Source organism: Triticum dicoccoides, chromosome 3B (assembly GCF_002162155.2).
Source record: "Triticum dicoccoides isolate Atlit2015 ecotype Zavitan chromosome 3B, WEW_v2.0, whole genome shotgun sequence".
Lineage (NCBI taxonomy): Eukaryota > Viridiplantae > Streptophyta > Magnoliopsida > Poales > Poaceae > Triticum > Triticum dicoccoides.
This window is the reverse complement of record NC_041385.1, coordinates 849,153,822-849,169,137: the sequence shown is the minus strand read 5'-3', so window position 1 is coordinate 849,169,137 and position 15,316 is coordinate 849,153,822. Positions and strand designations below refer to the sequence as shown.

Genomic DNA, 15,316 nt, shown 5'->3' with positions numbered 1-15,316 from the left:
CATTTACAAGACCTGAATCACTTATGCTTGTGTGCTTTGTCAGTGCATATATGTGGAGCCGCATCTTGGACTTGGTGGTCACAGATTTACCTCCAGCTAGCTTTGCAATGACGTCATATGGCTATTGTGTTTGGCTAATGTTGTCATTGATCTTTGAAGGGAAACAATTCGTCCGCCCGGGCAACCATGTTCCCGCTTGGCCACTTCCCAATCCCCCAAATCAATACAAATACATGCATGTAGACAACAAAGGCGGACAAGCGACGGACGAACTAGGTGAACGTGTTTTTTTTCTCGTTTCCGAGAGGCACGGTCGTCCCTCTCGCGAAAACAAAATCGTGCCTCTCATGAAAGAAAAAGAAATGTGTTTTTTTCATTTTCGAGAGGCATGGCCGTGCGTCTTGCGGAAGCAAAACCATGCCTCTCAAAAAAGAAAAGAGAAAACACAGTTTTTTTTTGTTTACGATAGGCACGGCCGTGCCTCTCGCGGGAGAAAAACCATGCCTCTTACGGTAGAAAAATGCATTTTTTTGACGCAATTTTTATTTCAAAATTTTTCTTTTATCGAAAAGTTAAGAAAGACGGGTGGTAAACTGAAAAGTCAAAAAAATCCGAAGAAGCATCTAAAAAGCAGAAAACACGTCAGGGAAATAAAAAGCAAAATTTAAAAAAAGCGTCTAGAGCACGACACGTGGCTGCGGCTGAGAGCGCATCACGTGATCGTTGGGCCAAATGACGCGCTCTCAGTCCACCCCATATGATCGTTGGAAAGGTTGCGGAAGGAGCGCTCATCAACTAGTTACTCTACTATATTTCGCCTCCCCTACATCGAACGTGTATTGGGCCGGTAGGCTAGCTTCGTTCAGTTTGCGTATATATAAGCTTAGCTTCTTTGTCTCAGAAAAAAAATCTAGCCTCGTTCCTTTCATCGTACACTACCCTCCGTTCGTTGTTTTTTTTCCTTCTTTTCCTCTTTACATTCGTCAGTTCATCCTTTTCCTTCTCATGTACTCCCTTCATTCCTAAATATAGGGTGTATAGTTTTTGGCACGAAAATTAAAGAACACACGTGAAGGGAAAATTTCACAAGTTTTGGGCGAGATTTCACCTGACTAATTGACATGACAAAATAGAGGAGCTTGCTTGATATAAGAATATGTAATCAAATCCCTAAAAAAATTATCCAAACAAGTGGTGCAACGCAATACACCTTATATTTTGGTTTTTTTCTTAAAAAACTATACACCTTATATCAAGGAACAGAGGGCGTAATTAAGAGTTGCTTACATGAGTTGCATCAAAACCTTAATTTTTTTAATTTTCATGTAACTTTAGAAGTTGTCCCCATGTTTTTAGAAATGTTCATCGGGAATTTAAAAAATGTTCACACATTTCGAAAAAGAAATATGAGTGTAGTTTTCTTTAAAGGATCTGACTATATACACATCTAAGTTGTGACATGAGCAGCTTTTTTTTTCTGGAGCGTGACAAAAACAAAAAGAGTAAACTACACAGTGCGTAGCAAAGGAAGCACGAGGCGTTGCCCGGTATAGTCCTTGTTAATCCCAAACGGGTAGAATCGTCTGATCTCCCACTCGTAGCCGCCGACTCCACGTAGTATCTACTCCCGTCGTTCCTAAATGTAAATACTTTTACAGATTTTAATATAGACTACAATCGAAGCAACTTAAGTGAATCTAAACTCTAAAATATATCTACATACGTCCATATGTAGTCTATATTGAAATCTCTAAAAAAAATTATATTTAGGAACGGAGGGAGTACATAAATTGAACTCGGGTCCTAATACAAAGGAATGACAGTTTCGACCACTCCAACACATAATGGCTGTTGACAATTAGGAAACGGGGATTAATTAAGAATAAAGCACAACGTCCAGATTAGAAGACATGTTTGAAATTTTTGAAATCTATTTTACAGTTGTCAACTTTTTGAAACATGCAATGTTTTTGAAAACATAAAAAAATATTGATAAATATTTTTCAAATGCGGATAAACTTTATAATTCTGTTTTTTAGAAATTAGGAACAAAATTTATTATTCTAGACAATTTCTTCATGAACAAATTTTGAAAACATGGACAATCTTAAAAATCCCCGAACAGTTCTTATAGTGTGGACACTTTTTAAATTCCAAAGATTTTTTTAAAAAATTGAATAAATTTATTCTATTTTTATTTTAATAATATTTTATCTATAATTTCTTTTTGCAACATTTTGAAATTTTTGACATTTTAAAAATCATTCATTTCAAAAGAATGTTTGTGTTGTTTAAAAAATGTATTAAATAATGAAAAAAATAACATTGAAATAAATGTTCATGAGTATTATTTAAAAGATACATCATGCATTTAAAAAAATCACAACATTTTATATAATTTATTTTATTTAACATAAAAAAATGTTCACATAATGTTTTCAAAAAAGTTCCATACCATTTAAAAGAATGAATAGTAAGAATTTGAAAAATGTTTACCATGTATTCTAAAAAAGCCTGGGTCTGTATTTGAAAAAATATATTCATCATGTATTTTAAAAAACTGTGCAATGTGTATTAAAAAGTGTTCCCGTGTATACGAAAAAATATACAATGTGTATTACAAAAGTGGACATGTATTTACAAAAAAAATACAACTTTACAATGGTACTGGGTTGGAATGAGTTGCGTGCCGAGAGTGGACATGCAACTATGTCGGCCATGAGTTGCATGTGTTGCTTGGACATGCAACTGGGTCGGGGTTTTTTTTTCAGGCAATGCAACTGGGTCGGGTGGGTTTACATGTTGGGTTTTGACATGGGACTAGATAGTGGTCGAGGCAAGTTGTGTGTTGCAAAACAAAGCACAAGCCTAGTTGTGAGTCAAAGGATGGGCTTTTAACTAAGAGAACTACGAGCTGACTTGCGAGTTGAGGGTGAACTCACAACTAGGACAACTACAAACTATGAGACCAGTTGGGAGTCAATGATCGACTTGCAACTATGATAAAACAAACTATGGTTCCAGTTTCAAGTTAAGGATGGACTTTCAACTAGGATGAAAGACAAAAACACACAACCAGTTACGAGTCAAAGGTGGACTTATAACTGGGATAAAACAAACTACATGCGTAGTTGTGAATCAAGGGTAGACTTATAACTGAGACAAATATATAAAACAATGATACGGGTTGCGAGTTGAGGGTGGCCTGCAAGTGAGGCAAAAAAAAACATCCCAGTTGCGAGTCGAGGAGGGACTTGCAACTGGGCAACAACAAACTATGAGCCCACTTGCGAGTTGAGGGCGGACTTGCAACTGGGACAAAAAATGGTCGGGTCCTAGTTGCGACTCAAGGGTGGACTTGCAACTAGAAGAAAAAAAAGTCACACCCTACTTGCAGAGTCGAGGATGGACTTGCAACTGGGACAAGAGAAGGTTCGGGCCCAGTTGCGAGTCAAGGAATTGCAATTAGAAGAAAAAAAGGCCACGTCCCACTTGCGAGTCGAGGGTGGACTTTGAACTAGGAAAAAAAGTGTTGGGCCCCAATTGCGAGTCGAGTGTGTACTTGCAAATGAGACAAAAAAGATCGGGGCCCGGTTTCGAGTCAAGGGTGGACTTGCAACTGGGAAAAATAATGTTAGGCCCAGTTGCGGGCCGACGATAGACTTACAACTGGGACAAAAAAGTGTACCCCAATTGTGAGTTGAGGTTGGACTATCAACTGGAAAAAAGGTCGGGCCCCGAGTTGTGAGTCGATGGACTTGCAACTGGGACAAAAAGAAGGTCGCTTCCTAGTTGCGAGTTGATGGTGAACTTGCAATTGGGACTAAAATAAATTAGGCACCAGTTGCGCGTTGAGGTTGAACTTGTAACTGGGACAGAAAATGTTGAGGTCCAGTTGCGAGTCAAGTGCGAAAATGCAACAGAAATAGAAAAAGTTTGAGCCCCAATTACAAGTCGATAGTGGATTTCAACTAGCACAAGAAAAAAGACATCTGCTCTGTTTGGTGGTGGACGTTTGACAGTGGTCAGTCAGCTAGCAACAATGTAAAAAAATCATGATTTTTTTTAAAGGAAAAAGTTGAAAAGATAAAATAAAATAAAAACAATCATGAAATTTAAAGTTTATGCATTTGAAATAAATAAATAAATAAGAAGATTAAAGAAAAAGAAAACAAAAAAAGAAAAGAAAAAGAAATCACTTTTTCACGTTGAGGCAACCCATGTTAAGGCAACTCACGGGAACAACACCTAACGATACAAAGTTTCTCAAAAAAAAATTTAACGGTAAAAAATTTAAAGAATATGAATCTTGATGCCATGCGTACATCACATGGTTACAAAGTTAGATGTGAGATAACTATTTCACATCTAGACATGAAATGGCAGATATTTTTTTAAAACTATAGCATTCAAAAAATGGCGAGACAAATTTTTGAGAAACAATTGTTGCACAACGGTAGAAAATGTTTGCATAATTAAAAAAATGTTTCCTAGCATTTTAAAAATGTACATGACCACGTTTCAAATATATACATGTGACATTTAAAAAGATGTTCAAACAATGTAAACAAATATTGGCGTAGTTTTATAAAATGTTTCGTATCTTTCAAAAAATGTTCAAAGTGTCTTTGGAATATGTACATATTGAGAGAAAGGTCCAAACATGTGTTTAAAAAACTACGTTAATACTGTATTTGAAAAATCTTTAACATGTATAAAAAAAGTTTTCCGGATGTATACAGAATGTTTACAAGATGTATTTGAAAAAATATTCAAAACTATTTATTTGTAAAAATGATAATTATGTATTTGAAAATATTGAACCTGTAAAAATATTGTTTCGGATGTATATGAAAAATGTACACTGCTGTGTTGAAACGAAGTAGATATCGAAACATATATTGGAAAATGGTTAGTCACGTATTTACGAAATGTTCAAATGTGTAAAAAAAATGTTTCAGTGTATACAGAATTGTACAAAAAAGAAAGGTTTCAACTTGCGGCAAATAAGGTTTTCCTACGTTATGGTCAAAAGAAAAGAAAAAAGTCCGTACGGTTCTGGGTTAAGACCAGTCGTACAAAGCGTTCTTTGCTCTTGCTCCAAAAGTCTAACAACCCATTTCGTTTCTCCCTCGCAGCACGCGCGGAAGCTTCTTGCTCCTGTCCAAGTCTATCTAACCCATATTTCTTCCTCGCAGGCAGGTTTCATGCGGAGGGAGAATACCTCGCCTACGACTTCCGGCCGCGAGCGTTCTCATCCCTCCTGTTTCACGCGCTGCCGCCGCTATCTCTGCTTCTTCCGGCTTCCTCTCGGTTGATTCGCTTCTGCACCTCCTCCCCACAAACGCTTCTGAGCTACAAAGAAACTTTGTGAACCGAACCCATAAAGGTACTTTCCTTTCCTCCTGCTTAGTCGAACAGTTATTTAGATCGGATTGTATGAGTCAATCAAGCTCATTTTCCATATTCATGGTTATTCTGATGTTTCTCATGGTTGTTTGGGCCGCGTATGACTTGGTATGCTTTCCTTTATTTATCAGAAATTTGTTTCTTGTGGATGACTGATCAGTTTGTTGCCCATATGACCCAGTCGATGGGTTTAATTCATAAAGTCTATCAGTTAACATTTTCAACTCATGGGTCACTGTTTGTGCAAGTATATGCTACAAGTATGCTAGACTGGTTCTTGTACAAATGCATGCTCAAAGCTCTCAGTTTGAAGTATGTGCTTACCTGCTAGTAAATTACCAACGGTACATATATGTTCCTTGCTCCCAGACACGGCCTAATAGTTTCAGGGATGTTGCGAGCTTCTGTGAGATAGTGAATACTGGATTTTCCTTCTAAAGGGTGATAAATTTATTCTCATATGTAATTTATCCTTGGATGAATTGGTACTTATGATGTTCATTAATTCTGCTCATTCAGTTTTTCAATTAATAAGATACAATATGGCTGGGGCTAGCACAGGTGCAGCAACGTTAACCAAGGAGATGGAGGCATTCCATGTTGATGTTGGGCAAACTCAGGAAGCCAAAGTAAGCACTGTGCTGCAAAAGTACCTTTTTGCCTTGAACTAGCTGTGAATGTTTTACCTCGCCATATCTTGCATTGCATGCATGGTTGCTTTGGCATATTTCATACTACTTATGTTGCTGCTAGAGAAAATATTGGGGATGAACAAGAACCATACATACTATTATTGACCCATACTATTCTGCCAAGCAGAATTGGTAATCACAACAAGCCAACAACTACCTTCCCAACACAAAAAAAGTCAACACAACTACCCGTTGTTTCTTGTCATAATTGTTTTTTTTTACATTACCCCATTGGAAAACTTGGTCGCATTGTGTTCGTACTTTGTCTCTATCTGTTTCTGTAGCTTGTCCCTTGAATTCCTCTCATAGTTTAATTTAGAGCCTTTGACTAGATGACATGGCTAGCCTTTCCATAATCCAGTTAGAAAGTGATATGTGATGGAAATACTCCTACAACAGATGGAAACTACTGTGGTTACATGCCATCTTCTCTTGAATGATCGTTGCACTGCTATATATGGTAAATAAGGGCAACTCTAGCAGAACCCTCAAAAGGGTATAACTCCTCAAAATTTCTCCTCTTGAGGAGTTAAATCTGACCTAGTCGAACCCTCGACTGGTTTAACTCCTCAAAAAATTAAAGCGGTGTGTGGACCTCACCACAAATATGAGCAGCCCCAGCCACTTCTTAGCATACAAGTCGCCACCCCCCTACAACCGCCACTCTCCCCCAATGACCAGCATTCACGTCGGCGCCACCCTCCTTGCTTTCGCTAGCCACCAAGCGCCCCTGCCCACATCCCGTCCCACGCAAATTCAATCATCGGTCGCCGCCGTCGCCAGAATCGATGAATCTAGCCTCTAGCCGCCGTCGCCGAAATCAATGATCAAGTTGCAACCCGGCCTCATCTCAGTTGAATCGACAAGAAGGGCCACCGCCGAATCTGCCCGGCTGCCTCGAGCACCGCCGCACCCGCCCCGCTCAAGATCCATGTCTTAGTTGCCATTGCCACTGCCGAATAAGAAGAAGAAGCAGTGCCGTGTGCGTGATCGGTTGTGGGGTACTTGGGTGGCAGATATCCGCAATTCATACATGCAAGAGAGGTATTGGCTCGACACTTTCCAGTCCATGGAGTAGGCAGCTCATGCGTACGAGGTGGCAGCGCCGTGCTTGTTCGGACGCCGGGAAAAGGTTAATTTCCCCCTCGGCAGTCGTAGCGCCCCGAACTTCCGGGAGCCTCAGTTGGTCTCCCATCGCGAGGAGAAAGAGACTTGTGATGCATCGAGCAGATCAAGGCCGAGCAAATCGATGAGGCCTATCTATCCGAGATTAGAGCGAAGCATCCAAAGCTCGTCACCGAGGAACAAGCGTTCTACAAGGCCTATAAGAAGCGTGGTATCCTCCATTGCCACGGGGATGATCGATATTTCCTTTGGCTCCTCTGACTCCGGCTACTCGGAGGTGAACTGGGATGAGCTCATGGAGGATTCCCAGTAGTTTTAAGTGTGCTATGTAGTTTTAAGTAGTTGTATGTTATCTGAACCATATAATTATGCTATGTATGATGTGCTACCTTTGTTTCATTACATAATTGAGTAGTTTGAAATGAAATTGTATGCAAATGTTTTTAGGGAGTTAAGTTTAGGAGTTCGGCTAGGAGCCTAGGAACCACCTTTTCTCAACTCATCAAAATTGGGGAGTTAAGGTTTGAGGAGGCTTTTGAGGGTCTAAATTTTTGTGTTCGGCTAGAGATGCCCTAAGCTTCCTATTTTTTCTACAGGACACTCTGGAAAAGGCATCTAGTATAGAGTCGGATGCAACCTCGTCAAAAGAATTCAAGGTTGCATATATTAGTGGTGGGACTCCCGGAGCTCAGCCCTCACCACCAAAACACGATGATGATGCGCAAGTGGATGGTCGTTCTGAAGATGACGCAGCAGGTGACTACATATCAAATTCTCATTTCCGAGTTTTTCAATTAGAGCTGGACCAGTGGATCTTCGACAATTATTGCTAGCATTTAGAAACTAGGATATCAATCATGTGATTATTCTAACTGTTCGTCTCGAATGGATAGCTTCGGTGGCTGCAAAGAAGAAAAAGAAGAAAAGAAAGGCCAAGTGAGTTCTATCATTCAGTTGAATAATTAACGTTCTTGTTTGGTTTGCTCCATTTTAAGAGCATATCACATGTTTTATGTAGAAAGAAGAAGGACCCTCTTCAACAGAAAGATCCTCCGTCAGTCCCTGTTGATGAGCTTTTCCCTTCAGGCGACTTTCCTGAGGGTGAAATCCAGCAATACAAGGATGAGTAAGTATTAGTCGATTTCAATTTTTGTGGTAATGAAGTATTAAATGATCGGAGTATGGTGTTCTTTAACTTCATAAAACAGGCCAAGGTCAAAATTGCATGTGATCTTAACTTTTGAAAATGATGCAAAATACTATTGTGTTTCATTTATTGCTAATGAAGCACTCTGCAAAATCATATTATCTTGTCTTCTTAATTTAATGATGTTATTTCTTTTCAGTAATTTATATAGAACAACTAGTGAAGAAAAGAGAGAACAGGAACGACTACAAAAACCGATGTATAATTCTATTCGTCGGGCTGCAGAAGTTCATCGACAGGTTTAGAATGTTCAAGCATTGTTGGGTTTTGGCAGCTTCATTTTCTTTGTGTTGTTGGTTACAACTCTACGATGTATGATATTTTACAAGGTGCGGAAATACATGAGGAGCATTGTAAAGCCTGGAATGCTAATGATTGAACTATGCGAAACTTTGGAAAACTTGGTTCGGAAACTTATCAAGGAGAATGGACTACAAGCGGGTATTGCCTTTCCAACAGGATGCTCCTTGAATTGGTATGGTATTCCTCTAGATGCGATCTATAGTACTGCTTCCCCTTCTTACAATAACGAATTTGTTTGGTGCTTAGGGTTGCAGCTCACTGGACTCCGAATTCTGGTGATAAAACTGTACTACAATATGATGATGTGATGAAACTAGATTTTGGGACACATATAGATGGTATGTCTATTTTAATATTTTGTTCAGTCCTTTCATCAATGATTTTAATGTATATTTGTGTTTTTTGTCCTTGCAAAGTTGCAAGTATGAATTCATGATATTTATGCTTTCAAAAATTAACACGATAGTGTAACTATTCCCAGGCCACATAGTTGATTCGGCATTTACTGTCGCTTTTAATCCCATGTTTAATCCGTTGCTTCAAGCAACGAGAGATGCCACAAATACTGGAATCAAGGTAATTTCTATGCATTTTGTTTACTCTTATGAGGCTATGGTATATTTTAAGTCAATGGACTCGGATAGTACCGAATGAATGCTTCCCATAAGCACTTTTGCCCATAGTATTTCTAATAGTTGTTGTTAGACTTCTGGTTTTGATTACTGGATTGTAGTCTATTCAGCACGCTGTCTTCTTTCTAGTTGTTTATGTATAGAGATTTGTTTGGGTTGAATCTGAGTTTTTTTTTCCTCTGTTAATGATCCGATACTTGAAATCACATTCCCTTAAATCGTGTCTATTGTTTTTATTTAATATTGTTTATTTATCATTCATTTCAGGAAGCTGGAATAGATGCACGGCTTTGTGACATTGGCGCTGCAATCCAAGAAGTCATGGAGTCATATGAGGTTGAAATTAATGGGAAAATTTTCCAAGGTGTGTATAGTTTTTTTTTCATTTAGTGCCATTGGAATTATATGGTGACAAGAATGAAAATATAAATGACTTCTTTGTTTTGTGTCAGTAAAAAGTGTACGAAACCTCAATGGACATGGCATTGGACCATACCAAATCCATTATGGGAAATCAGTTCCAATTGTAAAAGGCGGAGAGCAAACAAAAATGGAGGAGGGTGAATTTTATGCCATTGAAACTTTTGGGTCCACAGGTACGGCACAATATAGCTTGAACTTATATGCCCAAATACATTAGAAAGTCATTTTAATCGGATTACTAATAGTTTTAAAATCCTTTCTATAGTACCTAACTATCACGGCCTTCTTGGTTGAACAACCGATATCCGTTTTCCCTACTTTGGTGCATGTTCATGTTTTTGAACAGACTTAATTACATTTCACAAGCGTAATTCTGTTTGCAGGGAAGGGATTTGTGAGGGAGGACCTGGAATGCAGTCATTACATGAAGAACTTTGATGTTGGCCACGTGCCATTGAGGGTAGCAAAAGCTAGGCAGCTACTCACGACAATCAACAACAACTTTGGAACCCTTACATTTTGCCGCCGATACCTGGACCGCATTGGTGAGACCAAATATCTAATGGCACTGAAAAATCTCTGTGATGTTGGCATTGTGCAAGTACGTAGAATACCACCATTTTCACTCGAATGTCTGATCCCTATCACGTACATGGTTGCGCACGGCTTCCTAACCAGCTTGCCTCTACTTGCAGCCATACCCTCCAGTGTGCGATGTGAGGGGAAGCTATGTGTCACAATTTGAGCACACCATTTTGCTTCGACCAACATGTAAAGAAGTCATATCCAGAGGCGACGACTATTGATTGGCGCTGCAGCTCTCTTTGAATCTGTGCCCCGTGGTGATTAGTGTTTTACTATCTTGGGTGATCTATGATCATATGGATCAAATGACGCATGATAACAGACAAAAAATGTTTTGACATCTTTTATATTGCCCCCTTTTTTCCAGATTTTAAAGTTTCTAAGAACTGATACAATGTTGTATTCGACTTGAATCCTCTATAAATAATAGTCTATTATCTTGAAGAAGTTTATCATTAGCATGGAATGGAACAACTAAAAGTGAAGGTATTTCTGCGAAGCGCTGCACAAGCTGTTGACATAGTTTCTTCTGCTTACAGATCTATGTCTACTAGTACTAATCTGCAAGATAATAGTACTAGTATTTAACAAGGATTACACATTTCAAATGAAATACCTGGTTACAAGTGGAGAAAGGAAAATATTGTTGGAAATATGCCCTAGAGGCAATAATAAAATGGTTATTATTGTATTTTCTTGTTCATGATAATTGTCTATTGTTCATGTTATAATTGTATTAACCGGAAACCGTAATACATGTGTGAATACATAGACCACAACATGTCCCTAGTGAGCCTCTAGTTGACTAGCTCGTTGATCAATAGATCGTTATGGTTTCCTGACCATGGACATTGGATGTCATTGATAACGGGATCACATCATTAGGAGAATGATGTGATGGACAAGACCCAATCCTAAACATAGCACAAGATCGTGTAGTTCGTTTGCTAAGAGCTTTTCTAATGTCAAGTATTATTTCCTTAGACCATGAGATTGTGCAACTCCCGGATACTGTAGGAATGCTTTGGGTGTACCAAACGTCACAACATAACTGGGTGGCTATAAAGGTGCACTACATGTATCTCCGAAAGTGTCTGTTGGGTTGGCACGAATCGAGACTGGGATTTGTCACTCCGTATGACGGAGAGGTATCTCTGGGCCCACTTGGTGATGCATCATCATAATGAGCTCAATGTTACTAAGTAGTTAGTCACGGGATCATGCACTACGGAACGAGTAAAGTGACTTGCCGGTAACGAGATTGAACGAGGTATTGGGATACCTACGATCGAATCTCGGGCAAGTAACATACCGATTGACAAAGGGAATTGTATACGGGATCGATTGAATCCATGACATCGTGGTTCATCCGATGAGATCATCATGGAACATGTGGGAGCCAACATGGGTATCCAGATCTCGCTGTTGGTTATTGGCCGGAGATATGTCTCGGTCATGTCTGCATGATTCCTGAACCCGTAGGGTCTACACACTTAAGGTTTGATGACGCTAGAGTTGTTATGGGAAATTATATGTGGTCAGCGAAGGTTGTTTGGAGTCCCGGATGAGATCCCGAACGTCACGAGGAGTTACGAAATGATCCGGAGGTGAAGATTTATATATGGGGAGTCCAGTTCCAGTCACCGGAATAGTTTCGGGGGTTATCGGTATTGTACCGGGACCACTGAAAGGTGTCTGGAGGTCCATCAGGTGGGGCCACCTGCCGCGGGGGACTTGATGGGCTGAATATGGGAGGGAACCAGCCCCTAGTTGGCTGGTACGCCCCTCCCCAAGGGCCCAAGGCGCCTAGGGTTGAAAACCCTAGGGGAGGGGGGCGCCTCCACCTTGCTTGGGGGGCAAGCCTCCCCTCCTAGCCGTCGCTCCCCCTCTAGATGGGATCTAGAGGGGCCGGCCCCCTCTCCCCTTAACCCTATAAATAGAGGGGGTGGGAGGGCTGCAGAACCCTTGCTTTTGGCGCAGCCCCTCCCTCCTCCAACTCTTCCTCCTCCTCCATAGTGCTTGGCGAAGCCCTGCAGGAATACCACGAGCTCCACCACCACCATGCCGTCGTGCTGTCGGAGTTCTGCCTCAACTTATCCTATCCCCTTGCTGGATCAAGAAGGAGGAGACGTCCCCGGGTTGTACGTGTGTTGAACGCGGATGCGTCGTCCGTTCGGCGCTAGATCGGATCTTCCGCGATTTGGATCGCCGCGAGTACGACTCCATCGACCGCGTTCTTGTAACGCTTCCGCTTAGCGATCTTCAAAGGTATGAAGATGCTCATCCTCTCCCTCTCTTATTGCTAGAATCTCCATAGATTGATCTTGGTGATGCGTAGAAAATTTTGAATTTCTGCTACGTTCCCCCAACAGTGGTATCAGAGCTATGTCTATTGCATAGATTCTATGCACGAGTAGAACACAAGTAGTTGTGGGCGTTGGTTTTGTTTAATATGCTTATCGTTACTAGTCCTATCTTGTTTCGACGGTATTGTGGGATGAAGCGGCCTGGACCGACCTTACACGTACACTTACGTGAGACAGGTTCCACCGACTGACATGCACTTGTTGCATAAGGTGGCTAACGGGTGCCAGCCTCTCCCACTTTAGTCGGATCAGGTTCAATGAAAAGGGTACTTATGAAGGATAAATAGCAATTGGCATATCACCGTTGTGGCTTTGCGTAGGTAAGAAACATTCTTGCTAGAAACCCATAGCAGCCACGTAAAACATGCAACAACAATTAGAGGACGTCTAACTTGTTTTTGCAGGGTATGCTATGTGATGTGATATGGCCAAAAGAATGTGATGAATGATATGTGATGTATGAGATTGATCATGCTCTTGTAATAGGAATCACGACTTGCATGTCGATGAGTATGACAACCGGCAGGATCCATAGGAGTTGTCTTAATTTATTGTATGACCTGCGTGTCAATAAAAAATGCCATGTAATTACTTTACATTATTGCTAACCGTTAGCCATAGTAGTAGAAGTAATAGTTGGCGAGACAATTTAATGGAGACTCGATGATGGAGATCATGGTGTCATGCCGGTGACGAAGGTGATCATGCCACGCTTCAAATATGGAGATCAAAGGCGCAAGATGATAATGGCCATATCATGTCACTTTATGATTTGCATGTGATGTTTGTCATATTTACATCTTATTTGCTTAGAACGACGGTAGCATAAATAAGATGATCCCTCATTAAAATTTCAAGAAAGTGTTCCCCCTAACTGTGCACCGTTACGAAAGTTCGTTGTTTCAAAGCACCATGTGATGATCGGGTGTGATAGATTCTAACGCTCGCATACAACGGGTGTAAGCCAGATTTACACACGCAAAACACTTAGGTTGACTTGACGAGCCTAGAATGTACAGACATGGCCTCGGAACACAAGAGACCGAAAGGTCGAACATGAATGGTATAGTAGATATGATCAACATAGAGATGTTCACCGATGATGACTAGTCCGTCTCACGTGATGATCAGTCACGGCCTAGTTGACTCGGATCATATATCACTTAGATGACTAGAGGGATGTCTATCTAAGTGGGAGTTCATTAAATAATTTGATTAGATGAACTTAATTATCATGAACATAGTCAAAAGGTCTTTGCAATTATGCCGTAACTTGCGCTTTAGTTCTACTGTTTTAGATATGTTCCTAGAGAAAATTTAGTTGGAAGTTTTTTTTTCTGAATTGGAACACCTTGCATTCCATAAATTACGATGGACCGACCAAGTCGGCGGTCACTGCATCGGTTACATTGGGGGGGGGGGAGTTCGAGAGCCAGACATATTGACTCCCATGCATGCTCTGCCTACCCACGGAAGCCAGCTCATGTGCTGGAACGTTACAAGAGCGTGGGCAGTGTGAAATGCTCCACTGAATAAAGCCGAACTAAAGAAGAAATCTCGCCTCCCTGAAGATGGCACCCAGGCTTGACCGGTCGAAAGCATCAGTGGAGATGGCGCTGGACAGGCCCAGGCAGTCTGTTTCAAACACTACAGGAATCAGGAAGTTTGCCGTCAGGCAAGTACAGACGGCAAAGGCAGGAATACAGACGGCAAAGATTTTGCCATCAGCGGGTAGTCGGCAAACCCAAAGTCGGCAAAGAGTACTTTTCCGTCAGCTTTTTATTGGGAAGACAGCAAAGAGATTTTGTCGTCAGTAAAATAATAACAGACGGCAAAGAACAGGGTCTCTGCCGTCAGCCAGACTCCATGTTTGCCATCACCCAAAATCATCACAGACGGCAAATTGCTTTTTCATGATTAAAAAAATAAATCACCAGCGCTAGCAAACCCATCACAGTCGTAGTTTTGCAAAACTAACCCACTTTTCACACATAAATTCGCAGCACAATGTACAAAAACTTGAAACAAAAAGTGGAATTCGTGAAATATCAATGCAGCTACACGCATAGGCACTGAGCATCAAATTTCTGCCGTTACACGCACATAGCAATTAATAACAGTTACTAAGAGCCACAAATTAAGTGCCGTGGTCGGGGCAATGGCATTCTTGGAGGAAGGTGGAAAAGGTCGCGGCGCCGGGTGACGGGGATGGCGGCGTGCGGTTGCTCGGGGCGACGATGGCCTGGGCAAAGGAAGGAAGGGGTCGGGGCCAGCGTCGCCCGGGAGCAGGGCCCTCCACGTGAGGCTGCTCTGGGCGACGAGGGAGGGCTGGGGTCGGCGGCGCCATGGCCGGCTGCGTGCTGCTGCTCGGGCGATGGTGGAGAGCCGGGGCTGGTAGAGCCATGGCGGACCGCATGCGGATGCTCGTGGCGACGGGGGAGGATCGGGGCCAGCGGCGCCATGGCGGGCCTCCTGCGGCTGCTCGGGGCGGCGAGGGAGGCCGGGGCCGGCGGCGCCATGGCCGGCCGCCTCCGGCTGCTCAGGGCGGCGATGGAGGGCCGGGGCCGGCGGCGG

The 15,316-nt window shown here is 41.6% G+C and overlaps 1 protein-coding gene across 1 annotated transcript; it reads left to right on the top strand.

The window, feature by feature from the left end:
* Positions 1–5,951: 5,951 nt before the first annotated feature.
* LOC119282665 (methionine aminopeptidase 2B-like) lies at positions 5,952–10,726 on the top strand. The gene is made up of 12 exons (XM_037562810.1): positions 5,952–6,038; positions 7,823–7,982; positions 8,120–8,162; positions 8,245–8,352; positions 8,573–8,672; positions 8,763–8,908; positions 8,983–9,074; positions 9,218–9,312; positions 9,636–9,732; positions 9,821–9,964; positions 10,175–10,392; positions 10,487–10,726. Exons 1-12 carry the CDS (start codon positions 5,952–5,954, stop codon positions 10,595–10,597), a joined length of 1,401 nt encoding a protein of 466 aa, XP_037418707.1. The 3' UTR covers positions 10,598–10,726.
* The last annotated feature ends 4,590 nt before the right edge of the window (positions 10,727–15,316 follow it).

Excerpts from the sequence above, each read along its gene's own strand:
- LOC119282665 (XM_037562810.1), top strand. The coding sequence starts at position 5,952 with ATGGCTGGGGCTAGCACAGGTGCAGCAACGTTAACCAAGGAGATGGAG. Across the intron at positions 7,983-8,119 it reads TTCTGAAGATGACGCAGCAG|CTTCGGTGGCTGCAAAGAAG; the intron begins GTGACTACATAT and ends TCGAATGGATAG. Across the intron at positions 8,353-8,572 it reads ATCCAGCAATACAAGGATGA|TAATTTATATAGAACAACTA; the intron begins GTAAGTATTAGT and ends ATTTCTTTTCAG.